The sequence below is a fragment of the Paramormyrops kingsleyae genome, chromosome 15, assembly GCF_048594095.1.
Source record: "Paramormyrops kingsleyae isolate MSU_618 chromosome 15, PKINGS_0.4, whole genome shotgun sequence".
In the NCBI taxonomy this organism is placed as follows: domain Eukaryota; kingdom Metazoa; phylum Chordata; class Actinopteri; order Osteoglossiformes; family Mormyridae; genus Paramormyrops; species Paramormyrops kingsleyae.
Window position 1 is genome coordinate 5,287,054 of NC_132811.1, and position 16,311 is coordinate 5,303,364.

Sequence of the window (16,311 nt, forward strand, 5' to 3'; positions counted from 1 at the left end):
ACAGGTCAACCAGCATTAAACGTCATTCACAGGACAGAGCCGTAACTGACCTGGCATGCACTGTCGTCTGTTCACATGCGTTCAGGTCACGGATGTATCGGGGCGGATCGATAATCAACTCAAACTTGGGCATCACTGTGAAAAAGAGTCATACATAACAATGCTGGCATGACTACACAGTCAACCGTGCATTTCGGGTCAACGTTCTCTTGTAGTTAATTTTTTTCTCGATCCATTTACAGTTATTTCAGAACTTCCTATGTGACTTCGAACCGGTTTCTGTGATATACCCAATCAGGGGTGCAGGAAGTGTGGGGGATGGGGGGCATCAACCCCGCAATATTTATTTTGGGTTCATTCATCCCCCCAATAAATACACCATTGAATTTAAATCATTAAGTTGTGTCCCCCCCCCCCCTCCCATGCCATCACTCCTGATGCTTTACATAAGCTTAAAAAAAAAGTTCTGGTTTGTCCATTTGATTGTTTGTTTTTCTAACACATGGCTGGGAGACGGGATTTCATGTGCAGCATCCTGTTCACTTAGTTTGCCACAGGACCAGGTCATGGGCTCACCATACTTCTGCACCTCAAAGGACTTGTTGTAAGTGTGTCCCTGCATCTCCACGAAGATGAGCCACTCGCCAAACACCGGCTGGTCCGACAGGGGGAAACTCACATTCACGATTCCTGGGGGGCACAGAGAGGACTCGGCTCATTTAGAAGTGGGAAGTCTGCGAGGCCCAAATTAACACACTCTTACCAAATGATGAACACCTTGCTACTCAATCTCCAAGCAGAGCACAGAGCGCGAATTGCTTTAATGAATGTTAAGCTGAATTAATGTTAGGTTGAGCTTATTAAGCTGCACGACAATAATGCATACAACTGTCTTTAGATAAGAGCAAGAATGAACAAGTTAATTTAAAATCTTTAACTAGTAATTTTTATTACCACAACACAAAGGTTTGGGGTCTGTCCACTGAATCATCCGGGATCCTCGCGGGTCCTAAAAACAACACGAATTGTAAATGTTAAGTCCTAAGTTTCAAAACAGATATATCCCCCTTTTTGCCATCTTTCCAGGTAAATTACATCCTTGATGTTTCAGGCTGACCATGTGATTTACTTTCAACCACACAATGTGCACCTTCAGCTGCTGACCTATGACCTACGTCTGACCTCATACAGACAGAAGGAGGGAAACTAACATCGTCACAGCAGTCAGTCAAACAATTAGGCGCACTTAAGCAGATGCTTTCCTACTTGGAACAGTGGGGGCAAGGCTGTGGGCCTCACACTAATATACATTTCTGAGAAGCTATTTAAGCAATTTACACGGCTTTCCCGGGCTTTCTCGATTCTATGTGTGAACTGGTACACTGGTATGAGTCAACAGTTTCAGACAGTGTTTCCCAATCCAGTCCTCGGGGACTGGATTGGGAGCTGGGAGGGAGCAAAAATGTGGACTATCTGGCATGGAACTCAGCGGGAGCAAAAACATGGATTGACTGTGGGTCCCTGAGGACCGGATTAGGAAACGCTGCTTTAAGAGCCGCAGAGCAAACTGAAGCCAGGAGAGTGTACGCAGCGGGAGAGGACGGCCGGCACAGGGCGATCCCTTCATTTCCTGGTGGATGGTGTGTATCCTGGTATTGAAGCAACTGGCCGCATAATCTCCAGCCGCTGCCGGGTGGCGGGGAACCAAACCCGCCCCCCCCCCCCGTCACTCAGGGTGGTCCCCGTGACCTCCACTCACCACAACGTAAGCGTCCATCTGTGAAAGAGGGGAGGGGTGACAGGGCGGAGGAGAGGGGAGCCCAAAAAAGGGGGCAAACATCAGAAACACAGAGAGGCGCCGCGGACCCGAGCCGCTGTCCCACAATGGGCCGTCTGTGAGCGGCGGCACAGCACTGAGCCAGCGGGGAGTCTTTATGACCCCCCCATCAATAAGCACACTGTCTCCTGGACCATCTCCACTCCCTGCAGTCACACAGGGTGCTTAGAGCTCTCCGCAGAAGCCCAGCAGAACGGAGCCTCTGGCTTTCCTGCGCAAGATTAATTAAACTCCCACACTGCCCATCGCCTCCCCGACCCCCCACCCATACAAGATGAGGTTGTGCCTCTTGCAAATAAACTATCTGGCATAATTGGCGTGACACCCTGCTTCACAAAGAGCTTCACAGCACCTACACGTGATAACTTACCCATAGCATTAATGCTTGTTTAGTCTACAAGTCAGCACACACTCCTACAGCAGTAATATTTTAAATCCCCAGACAAACAGCCACACTCCGCACCAGGCCTTATAAGAGGCAGAATGTGTATTACCTTGTCATTCGCTGGCCTCAGGTCTGGCATGACTGAATACACATTAATAAGCACTGGAGAGAAAGAGAAAAAGACACAGTTACCCATAAGGCCTTGAAAATTTGTAATGTTTTGTTGTCCGCTGGTGGAAAAAAAAAAGCTGAAGCTTGGTGAAATGTTGTAGTGAAGCTGTGAAATGTCCAGCGTGAGTCCGGACGAGCACGCCGGGCTGAGACCTTTCTGCCGGGGTCTGTACACCGGCTTGTCCGTCTGGATGAAGACGGCTGTGCCTTTGCTGTCCACCGTTACGGTGGTGTAATTCTGAAAGATGTAGCCCTCCTCCGTCAGCTGCCGGTTGCCCCACACCTTCAGGTGGGCCTGTCCACGCAGCCCGGGGGGCACCTGATCAAGGCAGAGCGGACGAAAGCAGTATCACCTCTCTGTTTCACTAATCACTGTCCTACATCAGTGACTTCCAACCTGGTCCACAGAGACTCAAAGCCCACGTTTTGGCTCCTACCAGGACTGGGAAGAAGCAAAAAGATGGACAGTAAGGGAATCCTGAAGACTGGCTGGGGAAACAGGTTTTAAAGGAGTGGGGGAAAAATATACCTTTGCATCAATGTATTCTGACTATTTAAAGCCGCCTGCTTGCTTGAATGAGGTCTTGTCACTTCTATTGTGTCACAACAACACAGGAGAACCCATTTATTTCACGATTCAAATGCTTAGTTGCATTTCTGCTGTGCCATAATGAAATTATTATTTTGAATATGTTATCTTTCACTGTCATACAAGTGATTCACAAACAAACTAGACTTTACTAGACTTAGGTATAATACATTTGAAAGGAACATCACACAATATGGGAAATATAAAACTCACCTTCAATTTGATTGTGCCTTTGTCTAAAGAAAAATATACAAAAGTAGATTAACTGCTCAGGTACAAGATATGACTGGAATTTGGAAAAGCTGATTCCTTTGGTAACCTTAAAAAGGCTGTATAATAAAGACTAGATTAAAGTAAGAAATATGCATCATTCTTCAAAGTTTCTGGATGATTAATGGCCATCTATGCTCGTTCAATGCCATACTGAGGCAGAACAAGCTTTAACTACCATTGCTCAAGTCAAACAGAGACACATGAGAGCCAAGATAGGCATACCAGCATTTGCTGTGCACCTTAATATAGCCAGTAATATCGGGCCAAACCCTTGAGCTTAACCTGGTTTTAATCAAAGGGAGCAGAGCCAAGAATTGGACTCACCGCGCATGGTGCCATGGCTGTGGGCCACGGCCTCGCCTTTCACGGACAACTGCACCTGCACATGCGTGTCCGCCACGGCGTTGAAGATGGTAACGCTCAGAGCTTCCTCCACACCCGCACGGAACACAGAGGGAGCAGCGATCAGATACCCCCTGGGAAGAATGAGACGGTGTTGAGTTAGTGTTAGGGTGTAACCTGAAGTCCAATGAGATGGTCCTGATAGAAGAGAATTGATTAAGTGGATGTCTCACACCCCACTGCATGTTTATTGGTCACACAGAAACATTGTAGCACAGTGGCACGGAGGGGGGGCTGACGTATCACAACTCCAGGGTCGATTGCCTCAGCCTACACATGCGGTTAGTCTGGCGGGGTGTGCGTACGAGCGTGTGTCCTGCACTGCACTGACAGCTCATCCTGCATGCCCCCTGCTCTGTGTCCTCACACACGTCCCCTGCTCTGTGTCCATTGCTGCCTGGGATAGACTCCAAATCCCCCCCCCCAACACACACATAAACACACAATACCAAATAAGCAGTTAGAAGCTGGATAGATGGAAAGAACATTTTTTATTATTTATAATAATAATATGACATGCATACACACACACACACACATATATATATATATATATATATATATATATATAGCACCAGCAAAAAGTTGTGACACACTTACTCATAGAAGGTTTATTTGTAAAATTGTCGACTCAACATTTTTGAATAATTATAAGGACATCAACACTATAAAATAATGGAAAATATATGGAATTATGCACCGACCAAAAATGTAATAAGCAAAATGTTGAATTTGTTGGGGGGGTGTGGGGGTCAGCAATGTGGGTTGTTACGCAGAAGAAGGTCCTTGGTTCAAATCCCTGGGTCGGCAGAATGATCCCACCATTGGGCCCTTGAACAAGGCTCTTAATCCCAAATACCCCAATTGCCCCAGGGACTGACTGACCCTACTGTCCCCTCCACACCAGTTCCATGAGGTGCCTCCTGGGATGCTTTCCCAGCCGCCCTGAAGGAGGTCCCACATATGCTGAGCTCTCATTGGCCACTTTTCCTTCACTTTCTGGTCAGACTTCTCCAAAACCATTTCTGCTGTGTTTGGGTCAGGTGACCAAGTGATGTGATGCAACACTATCTCTCTCTGTAGGAGATTTGGTGTGTCCAAATTTAACAGGTAGTGTGCATGTGTGCGTAAGTGTGAAACACATAGTTGTGTACACAAAGAGGATAAAATTATGTCAGCCCCGCCTCCATTCTAAAGTAACCCAATTATGCTTCCTGCAAAAGAAACCATATTTCAACCCTCCAGTTATAAACTGAGAGCAGACAACAGCTATTAAAAGAGGAAAGGTCAAAGGGCAAAGGTCACCATGTTCTGGATTCAAAAATTAGAAAGAGCCAGATTTTTATTGCTGCGCTGTCAGTAGGAACACTTTGGGCCTGAGATCTTACTGGGGTAACAATGATGTCTATTGTATTTCAACGGTTCATAAAAGTATATCAGTCTGATTTGTTCAAAACAAATATATCATGTATATAGATACTGTTGCCTTAATTCTTGAATTTCACTACCTTGTGAGGAACTAAGACCATCCACCGACAGCACGAAGTTTACATTAACACCTTACACATGCAGTGATTTAACACATGATTGTTACTACAACACAGCACTGCAGTACAACTGGGGCATGGATCTGCCACACAGATGCTGACAGCAATGAAACAGGCGCAGAACCTAAAACCCCTTTGCATGATTCACTAAGCATGAGGTCAGGTGGTTGGCATTATGGTACTGGGGTGTCAGGAGCGATTCAGTCCCTGACAGTCGGGACAAAATCCCTGAACATTAAGACTGAGAGAAACCAGATCGTGTGAGAACACATAACACTCCCATTTCGATTTCTAAACTAGCTCCTAAGTAAGTGAATATCAGGTGCCGAACCCCACGTCTGTTTTTAACACTTATGGACTGACAAATTTGCAGTTTAAGTGCTACATACTTTCTGTTACTTCTCTCATCTGCTACGCTGTAGATCACACACATAAAGCCGTCTCCTCTAATGAAACGCCGATGTTCTTCTGGAAAGGTAAAGCACGCATGCTTCATACCCATTTTCCCCCCAGCAGTCGGTTGTGTAAAACACTTGGCAGCAATGGCTGTTTCCCTTCGCAATTAACGCCACAAAAAGCCCCCGGAGCTGGGTATTAAGCTCAGGCACGCTGCTGACAGCGGCGGCTGCGATCGCATCAAAGCGCCCGAAGTCAAACCCTTTAGTGAGCAGCGGGACCGGCGGCTATGAAGAGGGAGCGCAGCCTACCGGCGGGGAAAAAGGTGTCAAAAGCTAAATGCACAGGGAAAGACCAAAGAAATGGAAAAGGGAAAGACAAAAACCTGGAGAGAACGGAAAACGACAGTACATGGAATACACAGGCACAGACACGGCCATGTTAATCTAATAATCTTACTAGAGGGAAATTATATACAAGGTCTGTCGGATAACTTTAAATCCAAACACTTCCTTAAACCCATTTTAGCGTTTTTCATTGTTTTCATGCAGACGCTACGATTCAGAGAAACAGGCAGGTATACGTGTGAACTTTGTGGTCTGTATTTATAAATTTCATTAGTACTTATAGCGCTGACATTTTGCTTTGAAAAATAACCTAAAATTAAATTGTGGTTCAAGTGTCATGTTGCGTAAGGTTAAAACGTTCGCCCGCATGTTTCCAACAGACCAAGCATGTAATGTCTGTGATACTTAATCGTTTCTTGTTTCATGCATATTTCCACTTATACATAAGACAATCGAAATATACAGTGGGTCAGATACCGTACCTTCTGGTTTAGACAGTATAGGCTACATCTTAAACTTAATATTACCGTCTTCTATCCAGTAATGTATCGAAAGGTAAGTCGCAAATATTATAATGCACGCGTTACTCTGATTTCAAAAGCTCTAAAAAATGAATTAATAAGTTTGAAAGAGCAGGGTCTTTTGTCTAACAGGCAAACAGAAGCCGAAGAGGCTTCCCAGCGCGTTTTTCTCCGACTTGTTTCTCAGCTAACGATGTCTCGTTTTATGCATACATAACCCTACATACGCAACACAAAACACAAAAACTCAATTAAGATGCCTTCTGAATGCTAGCAGTGGTAGTTTAGTTGAACTTGATTGAACACGGTAAGGCAATACTTTAGTATTCTCCAATCTAATAATCAATTACAGGAAATTAAGTTACATTGTAACTCATCTAAAACAATAAAACAATCGATAATATTACTCACTGCCTTTCTTGTGAATAACTTTCAGTGACAATACAGATGTAAACAGTCAATGAAAGAATCCATGATGCTCGGCGGAACTTCGCCACTTTCATTGTAATCTTCACTTGGACGTAGCGTGGGACGCCGCAACTTCTCCGTTCTCAAAGGCGCCTGATAATAAGTGTTATAAAGGCGAGACGCCGAGGGGTGCTGAAGCGCGCGCTGCGCTGAAGCGTGTTTGGAAGAAGCGAGGGAAAGCGGCCGCTCGATTCCCCCCTTGTGTCAGCGAATATGCGTCAAGTTTTACCCCACTTTGAGAAATCCTGTTCCTTGCAGGTTTTTTGGTAAGCTTAACTTCACTGAACACACACACACACTGTCTCCCCTTTGGCGTGCCCGATTCACCCGCCTCAGTTTCGCTCTCTCATATTTCAGCATTACAAATTATTTGCGTCCACCCCCACATGTTCCTCTATATAAAACAAGTGATGTATTTCTTAACAGCCTGCATCTCCTGCTCGTGGAGACATCATTCTGTTTTCTTTTGCAGGCGATCTCCTCTTTGAAGTTTCTGAGCTTTTGATCCTACAAATGGTACGAGCTGGTATCGCGGCTCGTTTCCCCTTCAATCCGTTCCTTCCTAAACTGCAAAACACCTCTTTTCTGCGCCTACACTTCATGCGAAGTGACCACTCGCAAAGTGAAGAGTTGATTTAAGTTGATCAATCAAATCAATTATCGCTTTTAGCCACCGCTTGTAGTTAAGTACAGGGTATATAACAGAATACATTTGTTTGCGTTTAAAGCGAATACAGAATAAATAACTGAAAATGACAACTGTATTTCGTTCAATTGTGCATTTAATAATAATCTAAAAGACTTTGAGAGAGATCAATTACATTACACAATATAGTGACAGTTCAATTCATACTTAAAATTAACTGCAATTAACATCGTAGCAGAATTTAAGAGCGGTGTTGTGATTCGTTATTGAGGACCACAATTTCGTTCAAATACAGATCTATGGCACCATCACGTGGCCGAAGAGCATAGCATTCGGTCGCGCTCACAAATAAACTGTATATTTATTTGACATTAAATCTCGTCTTTAGGACTCGCCGGTCTTTTGCTTTCTTGTGTGTGTGTGTATTATATTAATATTACATTGTAGGGACATTTTTCACGTCCCCACAAAGACATAATTACAAACCTGTGTGTTTGTTCATATATATATATATTGCAGGGACATTTTTCACGTCCCCACAAAGACATAATTACAAACCTTTGTGTTTGTGTTCATATATATATATATAAAAACTAAAATTACTCGACATTTGCTAATAAGTGTTTCATAAGAATGAAATGACGTCCAGGACAAAGAGGAGACTCAACACCATCTCTTACTCAGCTCCCTAAAATGCTTACGAGTGTACTAACTCGACCGGGTGCCTCAGTTCATCGTAAGCACTTACTTACAGTAGGTAACAGAAATACAGTGGATTGACATAAAGTACCTACCACCAAACATACTGCATAATTTAAGGTGAGCACGAAAGTTAATAGTCCATAACGTTGAGTCATGGACCTTTTTACAGAACCTGAGAACATATATTTATGTTTGGTGCAATGCTGGAGACAGAAAAAAACCCTTTCAAGCTGTGAAAAAAAATGACATTTTACTTCCTCTTGTAAAAAGTTCTAGAGGAACACCTGTGCCCTGCAGCTTCTTCATAAAGTCACGCGCCGTCTCTCACCTCAGCGCTTTTCATAGAGGTGCAGATCGCTATGTCCTTATTTTTATGAGCTTCTCAATGTGAATACAGGGTGACCAATTTCGTACACTCAGGGCTGAGCCCCTGTTTGAATCTATACTTCCTGAAATTATTGCCATCCTAATTTGAATAATGGACACTTAAATAAACCAGAAAATCCCGAGAGTATCATTACTTAACTTTTCATAGTTACCCAATGTATCCATCCATTTTCCCATCCATCTTTTAAACACTTATCCAGTACGGAGTCACAGAGCATTTCTTAGTTTAGCTCCAGGGGTGCCGCCAGAAATCTTGGGCCCCATGAAAGATTAGAATTTTGCCCCCCCTCTTTTTGCAAAAAGGTAAAGCCCCTAACAGGGCCCCATGTCAGTGCTGGGCCCCTAGAATCGTTCCAACCTTTCCCCCCCTGGCGGCGCCCCTGTTTAGCTCAAAGAAATATTTTATGATCTCAGTTTATAATTGTGTGCAGTCAGTTTCATCACGTCTAATCAATTTCTTCCTTTTCCATCATCCTTTAATTTTACCAATGAAAGTAATTCGTGCTACTTTTCACTTTTATCCAGAAATAGAAGAATTCTCACTGGATCTAATTGGTAAAGTAAAATATTATATGCTTTTGAGGACTACAAACTACTATAGGCCTGAGTAAAACTTCATCATTATCAATGCTCAGGGATATATACACATCTATTACTTCTATACTTGTTTCTTTGTCATCTTGAGATTGAAGCAGACCTTTCAAACCAAAGCCCTCTCATCGTTTAGCGTCAATTTCGACTTCCGGCCTGATCATCTAAGGGTCTTGTCTGGACGGATGACCTCGGTACTCCTAGTTGCCTGGCTATGGCACCTAGAGAGTCTCCCCGGCTTCTGCAGCTGTATTATTGTTGTTCTTAGGTCTTCAGATTGTTCTTTTCCTATTCCCATGTTGGAACAAGAAGAAATGAAGCATTAGCAGGTAACTCTGGTCCTTTATACAGCCCTGGTTGCACCACCTGAACTATTACAAGTTAATTGCAATCAAGAACCAATAGGACACACATGAAAAGCATTTGGGGATAATCCACGCTGTTGCAAACACAAAAAAGCACCAGATCACCCTGGTGTGTGTAAACTTTTGACCTACTAATTTTGTAGCTTCATTAACTGAGCTACGAATAAAACCATTGAAAATGAAAGAGCTGTTGAAATCAGTCATGGAAATAAAAGAGTTTGGTTGACATTATTATAGATATAAATAGAGTAGAATAAAATACTATGTTACCACGTTCATAAGTGACTGTAAAAAGTTATTACAAATGTAACTTGAAGAGAAGAAAAAACTATATTGCACATTATCGTGAATGGTTCTATTGCACATGTTAATAATTCAGTAGAATGAGCAGTATGTGAAGTATAAGTATATTGCACTGTAGAATCTTAGTTCTATTGCACATGTGGATAGACTCCAGTAGGTTGACGTTTATATAAATTAGGGAACATACAGTATATTGCACTGTATCATAGATAGTTCTATTGCATCTGTTAAATTGTCATCAGCTAAGGCATTGCATGTTGGTTATTGGACTGTTTTGTAATTGTAGCAGCGGTAAATTATTGAGCGCATTGTTGCGAGGATGCATGACGGAGGGCGGAGTTGTAGAGTCTGGTTTGCGGTGGGGAGGAAGGATTTTCTGTGGCGTTCAGCTCAGACACCACATTGTGTAGTGGCCGATAGTCATAGACACAGATTGTGTGATACTCTATTTCTAATTAGTTGTTGTACATTATATGATGTCATTTGAAAGTGTGATTTGCATCTCTGAGCATTGCTGAATAACACTCCTTCTCCTTTTATGTGATACTTGGCTAAGCGTTGCTGCTTGATATTCACACACACCTGGCTCATGTTTGCTGAGACTGAGCGTCACCTTTACACAAACAGAATGAAGTGCCTGGGTATGTATTTCATGGGTTTTTTTGCAGTTACTCAGAGATGTCAGGAATATGAGTTCCTCCCATGCACTAATTGCAAGCCTGGATGATAGTATGGCGGGATTTTCTACTGATGTTTTATGGATGCTCACATTACCCAAATGCTTAATCCCAGTGGCGTCTTTCAGGACTTGTCCAAGGTTGAACCTTATAAAAAAAAAAGTCAGACTAGAACTAATGTTTATTTTGCCACCTTCAAAATTCACCATTTTCCCACTTTATGACAGACTGGTCAAATTCTAACTGTGGAATGTAAAAAAAAAATCCCTTTTTGCCAAAGGTTAAAATCCTGTATAACCGCCCCGAAGCCAACTCAGTAAACAAGTCCAAACCCCAAGTCTCATTTCCTATGTGCTGTGGAGAGTGTTAGCTCATGTTGGCAGCTGTGATTTCTTCAGTGGTTTGCATTCAACGTGGAGGAATTGATAATGTTGATGGGCATGTTTTTGACAAGCCTGACATCAGTGATGTTATCTCACCCTACACTGTCAGAAAAAAGGGTACCGTTCTGGTACAGCTTTGCTCCCAGAGGTACAAATAACATTAATGTACCCCAAATTGTACAAAAATGTTCCTCAGAATCCATTTCTGTATACCGTAAAAGGTACATTTCCCTACAACTAAGGTACAATTGGCAGACCCTTGAGGGTGCAGCCCCAGTGACAAGTAATTGTATCCTCAAAGGTACGAAATGGTACTTTTTTCTGACACTGTAGACTACAGTCATCTTCCAGAGATACAGAAGGCTTGGGAAGAAGTCTGCATACAGAACTAAGGGCAGAAACCCATGCAGGATTCTTGGAACTCGGGAGTTCCAGGCTCCCGAGGCTAGCAGAGCTTTCTGTGATTGTGTGTCAGGTACTATTTCATCAGGGATGAGCATGTGAAAGTAGGCGAGACACTTTGGGGAATATAAGGACTAGCAACTGCTGCTCTCCATAACTGACCAGTGCAAGATTCGCAGCCCAGATTTGTCACATACCCCATCTACCTTATGGCTCCCCATATCCTCCTTAAGCTGTACAATGAAAAATATTTTTAAGAAGCTTTTCCATTTCTCTGTTCTCTAAGGCTACTGTTTTTAAAATCCTGTTTCATCCCCTATCTACTGAATTTTAAGCTAAATCTATTGAAGTCTCTCAGGTAGCCCTGCAGTGAGGGAGCTGCTGCTCCTGGCAGCTACAATCTTACGTGATGCACCTTGTGCATATTAATTGTAGGGTGGGAGGGGACTGGTTAACGACCAATTGGGATGATGCACATCTCTGTTCCACGAACCCTGCCAAAGGCATGATTATTCTTGTGATCTTGGCCATAAAATGCCTGCTTTTTTATCTAGTCAATCAATTTTGACTACAGACTGATTTTGTCCATTTTCTTTCTCAGTCAAAGTAATTTTCATGTTTTTCGGTTAAATTGCAATCGTACTAATTAAATTAAACTAATTAAACTAAGTCAACTCTGATAACATTTATTCATTTTGCATGAGACTTTTTTGGGTTTTGTTTCGTCTGAATAAAAGCATATGGAAACATGCAGAAAAGACGAAACAATTCAAGCATTTCAAACCAGCTTCCCTAATATAAATGGTATATATGTGTACAAAGTACACGATGTAGGATCCAAAAGTATGGTAACATACACATTTGAACAGAATGGATTTTTTTAACAAAATACTTTTATTTTCCATTGTGTGTCCATTAAATTCAAACATCCTGAATGTCAGCATTAATATTAAAACATAAATCTGTGTAAAAAAAAAACCCTTAATATAATTACAAGAGAGGAGGTCTAGGGAGAACCATGGAGGACAAGAGCCAGAGAGTGATCGCCCTGCTTCCTGTCCACCAGTTCGTAAGAGCGTGTGCTCTGCCTTTCGCCCGGTGGCGGCTCCACGTACGAGGCTTTGGAAAAGGACACGCGGTCTCCCGTCACGGAGACTCCACAGGCCCGGCACAGGCTGGCCGCCTGGGCGTCCTCCAGGGCCAGGAGTCGCGCTAGCTCCCGCAGCGGGAAGCGGCAATTGCGGCTGCTGTGGCCGTAGCTGTAAAGCAGCAGCAGGTGGCGGCGGCAGGCCTCTAGGTGGCGGTGCAGCGCGCAGCTCTGCAGGAAGTCCAGCCGCCGGGCCAGACGCAGGAGTCGCACGGGGTTGCGTTCCAGGTGGGCGCGGTTCACGGAGAGTGCCAGACGCACCGCGGGCGCTGCTCGCACCTCCTCCGGCAGCTCCAGGGCATGCTGCAAGGCACGGGTGGACCCTGGCGACACGGCAAAAAAAACAAAAGAGATTAAAGGAATGTTTATTATCATTCAGCAAAACACAGGGTAATGAGAATGGAATTTCTCTGGATACCTGCTGCAAGATGATGGCATGGGGTCATAAATAATAAGAACAATATATAAACAGGAAGTAATAAAATGTATACAAAATAACAGTAAAATGTACACAGTACACAACAAAGGACCCAAGAATATTGGTGCAGCAGGAAGTATACAGTAGTAATTATTATTGTATGTTTTCAAAATTTTAATACAATGTACATAAGTAATGAAGGCAGCAATAGTAGCAGTTATGATTTATGTCACGTGGCACAGAGTTATTCAGAAATAGTCAACAGCCTGACAGCACAAGGATGAAAACGGTTAGTAAGCCTCATAGCTGTGGCTGGATTAAAGGCAGACTGCATCAAAAATCTGCAGCTGGTCAAATCGCATGACTGAAAACAAAAAAATGCTTATTGAGATCACATGCAAATCAGAAAAACTGTCTGGAAAATGGCAGCGCAGGATGAGAACATGGTGCATTTCCCCAGACGTTGCTTGGGCTGCTGCCTTTGTTTTACTCACCCAGGTTGTAGAGCAGGCTGAGAGCCTGAAACTCCTCCTGGTGTGGGTGGTGCCCGACGCAGTAGCAGCTCAGCAGCCAGCTGAGGCTCTCCTGCAGGTGCGTGTCGTTTATCCGCGGGTCGTAGAGCCGCAGCGGCTCTTCGCAGAGCCTGTACGAGGCGTAGAGCAGGAAGCGTACGATCCTCTCCAGCACGGCCGCGCACTCGGGCCCAGACACCCGCTGGATGATCATGTCCTGACGGACGCTGCGCAGCCGGTCGAACACGAAGTCATACACCTGCAATGTAGACAGGGGGCCGGACTTCAGAGTGACGATACAGAGCAGCATCACGCCCAGGGGGGGCCCTTCTTTGTCCTTCCTGGGATAGACTCTGTCCTAGGTGGTGGATGGATGGATAATACCACTGGCCAACAATTTTTTATTTCCTTACTTCCTTTTTGTCACATAGGTGAATCTTACAGTATTTTTTTTTACACTGAAAAAAATGTCATATTATTTTTTTCATCAGAAATCTCCCGATGAGTGTCAAGACATGTTACAGCTTGTAAGCTCTGGAAATATAGACTTATAGTACTTTATGTCCTTCTGCAAAGTCTTAAATATGCTCACAACTTGAATAAAATAATTTCCCCTAAATTAAAAAACTAATATGCACGTACATTCTTAATAAGAATTATATACTATCAACATAGACTAAAACAATCGTCAATCAAAAACTATTGGTAATAGCAAAATTCTGAGTGCATTTCTGAAATCGACATGCAAATATTACATAATAGACATGCCTTAGTTGTTCTGTGACAAAGTTTTTGTTGACCAGTGTTATCAAATAGCAAAGGCTTCTAAGACAGATTAGGAAGGAATTAAATCCTTAGCTATCTGGATATATGACTTGTTTTCTTGCTGTTACCTTATACCTGTTTGATAAAAATAACGCTAACGCACAAATGGCAAACTGGCTTGAGTGACTACTGTCTAGACATTTGCATAAAAAATAATATATTACAGCTAAAGTACAATTTCATCTATGTATTAGCAAAGTAGAATTCTAAACACCTGCCTCCGTCCAGGGTTGAAGTGACGGGGACAAGGCAATGGCATTGATCAGGTAGCAAACAGTCTTGAGCAGCACGGACGGGGGGCGCAGGTCGTGGGGCCGAGTGGCATCCTTTCCCGCGGCGGGCCGCGAATATTCCTTCACGGTACGTGTGGGATCTGCCCTCGGCCACCGGTCCTTCTCCATGCCCGGCATCATTTCAAAGCGGTGCAGCCGCTTCTGCGCCTCCCTCTCCCGGCGTTCCCGCTCTGGACACATGAGTGTGCAGGTGCCCCTGGGGTCCGTGGGGCCATCACTGTGCTCGTTCTTCTGCGCCTCCCTCTCCCGGCGTTCCCGCTCTGGACACGTGACCGTGTAGGTGCTCCTGGGCTCCGTGGAGCCATCCCTCTGCTCGTTCTTCTGCGCCTCCCTCTCCCGGCGTTCCCGCTCTGGACATGTGACCGTGCAGGTGCCCCTGGGCTCCGTGGGGCCATCCCTCTGCTCGTTCTTCTGTGCCTCCCTCTCCCGGCATTCCCGCTCTGGACACGTGACCGTGTAGGTGCCCCTGGGCTCCGTGGGGCCATCCCTCTGCTCGTTCTTCTGCGCCTCCCTGAGGCAGTCCTTCTTCCGACCGCACCCCCTCCCCTCGCTCTGGGGGTGAGGTCCCCTAGGCACAGGGCTGTGTGACACCACAGAAAAAAAAAACATCACGTCAATCATTGGGGTTGACTTCCATCATCTGAGGTTTTGTGTTCAGGGGCTGTTTGATGTCACATCCATAACACTGATGAAATCAAAATTGAATTTCGATTATTTGTCTATATTCAACCCAAGCAGTTTCATCAGGGGTGGTCAATTTTATCCAGAAAGGGCCATTGTCTTCATTGTTTTCGTTGTGACGCCATAATTAGAGGAATTGTTAGCTGAAAAGTCCTGACACCTGGGTTTGAGCAGTTGACCTAAACCTGCATACACACTGGCCCTTCGCAGATAAGACAGGCCACTCCTGGGTTACATGAAAAGATATGCAAGTTGACTCATGACACTAAATTTGTGCATGCTGAGGCATTTTGTTTCCCAAAATGGTTCTAAATGTCATATCCATAATGCTGGAATTGCCCTCTGTTAATTTAATTAAATTACCGCTACGAAGAAAATGAATTTTGAGGTGTACCATTCAAAACTACACATCTACAAACTACACACCGCCAAATGTAAGAGTTTAGTGTTAAACTGAAGTCATAACACCACAGCAATAGAGCAGATAGTACATAAATGTAACAAAGAAGTGTAATATGAATCGAGCGACTTTCACGTTAGAAATTGGTAGAATGGTCAATACAAAAAAAACGAGGATGTCTGTTAAACAAAGGTGCACCGTACGATTCTCAGAAAAAACATATGTAGTATTACTTATAACGGCGTGACACTGCTGCATCATTATAACATACATTTAAACCGACAGAGAAAACATTGAGACGAAATTTCGTCACCTACAGTGACTATTCCTCTTTAGTAAATGTCGAGCGACCAGTCAGAAAACGGTAACCAGCACGAGACAACCGAACTACCTTGTAATGCGCGAATTAGTCAACACCTAAATTTCGTTCACTATTCGTACATGACAGTACACGTTACGATTTGGAAAAAAAGAACTCAGAATATTCCGTAAATATCCTTTACAATTTGTCAAAACGCTATCAACATATACTCACAAGCTATTCTTAGGTTCCCTACTCATTGGCGGAATTCCGTCAAAATACGAAGGCGCCAATCACAAGGCTGGATTTATGCTTATGCTACGTCACTTCCGAAGTACGAAA

General features: G+C 43.8%; 2 protein-coding genes across 2 annotated transcripts in view; both read right to left on the minus strand.

Moving 5' to 3' along the window:
• cpamd8 (C3 and PZP like alpha-2-macroglobulin domain containing 8) overlaps positions 1 to 7,429 on the minus strand; it is a 48,211-nt gene extending 40,782 nt beyond the window's left edge. The window contains exons 1-9 of the mRNA XM_072699924.1: positions 6,880 to 7,429; positions 3,580 to 3,731; positions 3,196 to 3,218; positions 2,547 to 2,712; positions 2,332 to 2,384; positions 1,760 to 1,777; positions 955 to 1,009; positions 577 to 690; positions 51 to 135 (exon numbers count right to left, since the gene is read on the minus strand). Coding sequence (XP_072556025.1) covers positions 51 to 135; positions 577 to 690; positions 955 to 1,009; positions 1,760 to 1,777; positions 2,332 to 2,384; positions 2,547 to 2,712; positions 3,196 to 3,218; positions 3,580 to 3,731; positions 6,880 to 6,971 — 758 coding nt within the window. The 5' untranslated portion in view covers positions 6,972 to 7,429. The remainder of the gene's footprint in view (positions 1 to 50; positions 136 to 576; positions 691 to 954; positions 1,010 to 1,759; positions 1,778 to 2,331; positions 2,385 to 2,546; positions 2,713 to 3,195; positions 3,219 to 3,579; positions 3,732 to 6,879) is intronic.
• A 4,836-nt stretch (positions 7,430 to 12,265) lies between these two features.
• Positions 12,266 to 16,310, minus strand: sac3d1 (SAC3 domain containing 1). Its single transcript, XM_023843841.2, has 4 exons — positions 16,204 to 16,310; positions 14,513 to 15,167; positions 13,452 to 13,728; positions 12,266 to 12,862 (listed from the first exon to the last, which is right to left on the minus strand). Exons 1-4 carry the CDS (start codon positions 16,227 to 16,229, stop codon positions 12,399 to 12,401), a joined length of 1,422 nt encoding a protein of 473 aa, XP_023699609.2. The 5' UTR covers positions 16,230 to 16,310; the 3' UTR covers positions 12,266 to 12,398.
• Position 16,311: the final 1 nt, after the last annotated feature.

Bases quoted from the DNA above. Each gene is read 5' to 3' on its own strand.
- sac3d1 (XM_023843841.2), bottom strand. From the start codon at position 16,229: ATGAGTAGGGAACCTAAGAATAGCTT. The intron at 15,168-16,203 runs GTGAGTATATGT...GGTGTCACACAG, and splicing joins AGGGAACCTAAGAATAGCTT to CCCTGTGCCTAGGGGACCTC. The intron at 12,863-13,451 runs GTGAGTAAAACA...CCGTGTCGCCAG, and splicing joins CAGCCTGCTCTACAACCTGG to GGTCCACCCGTGCCTTGCAG.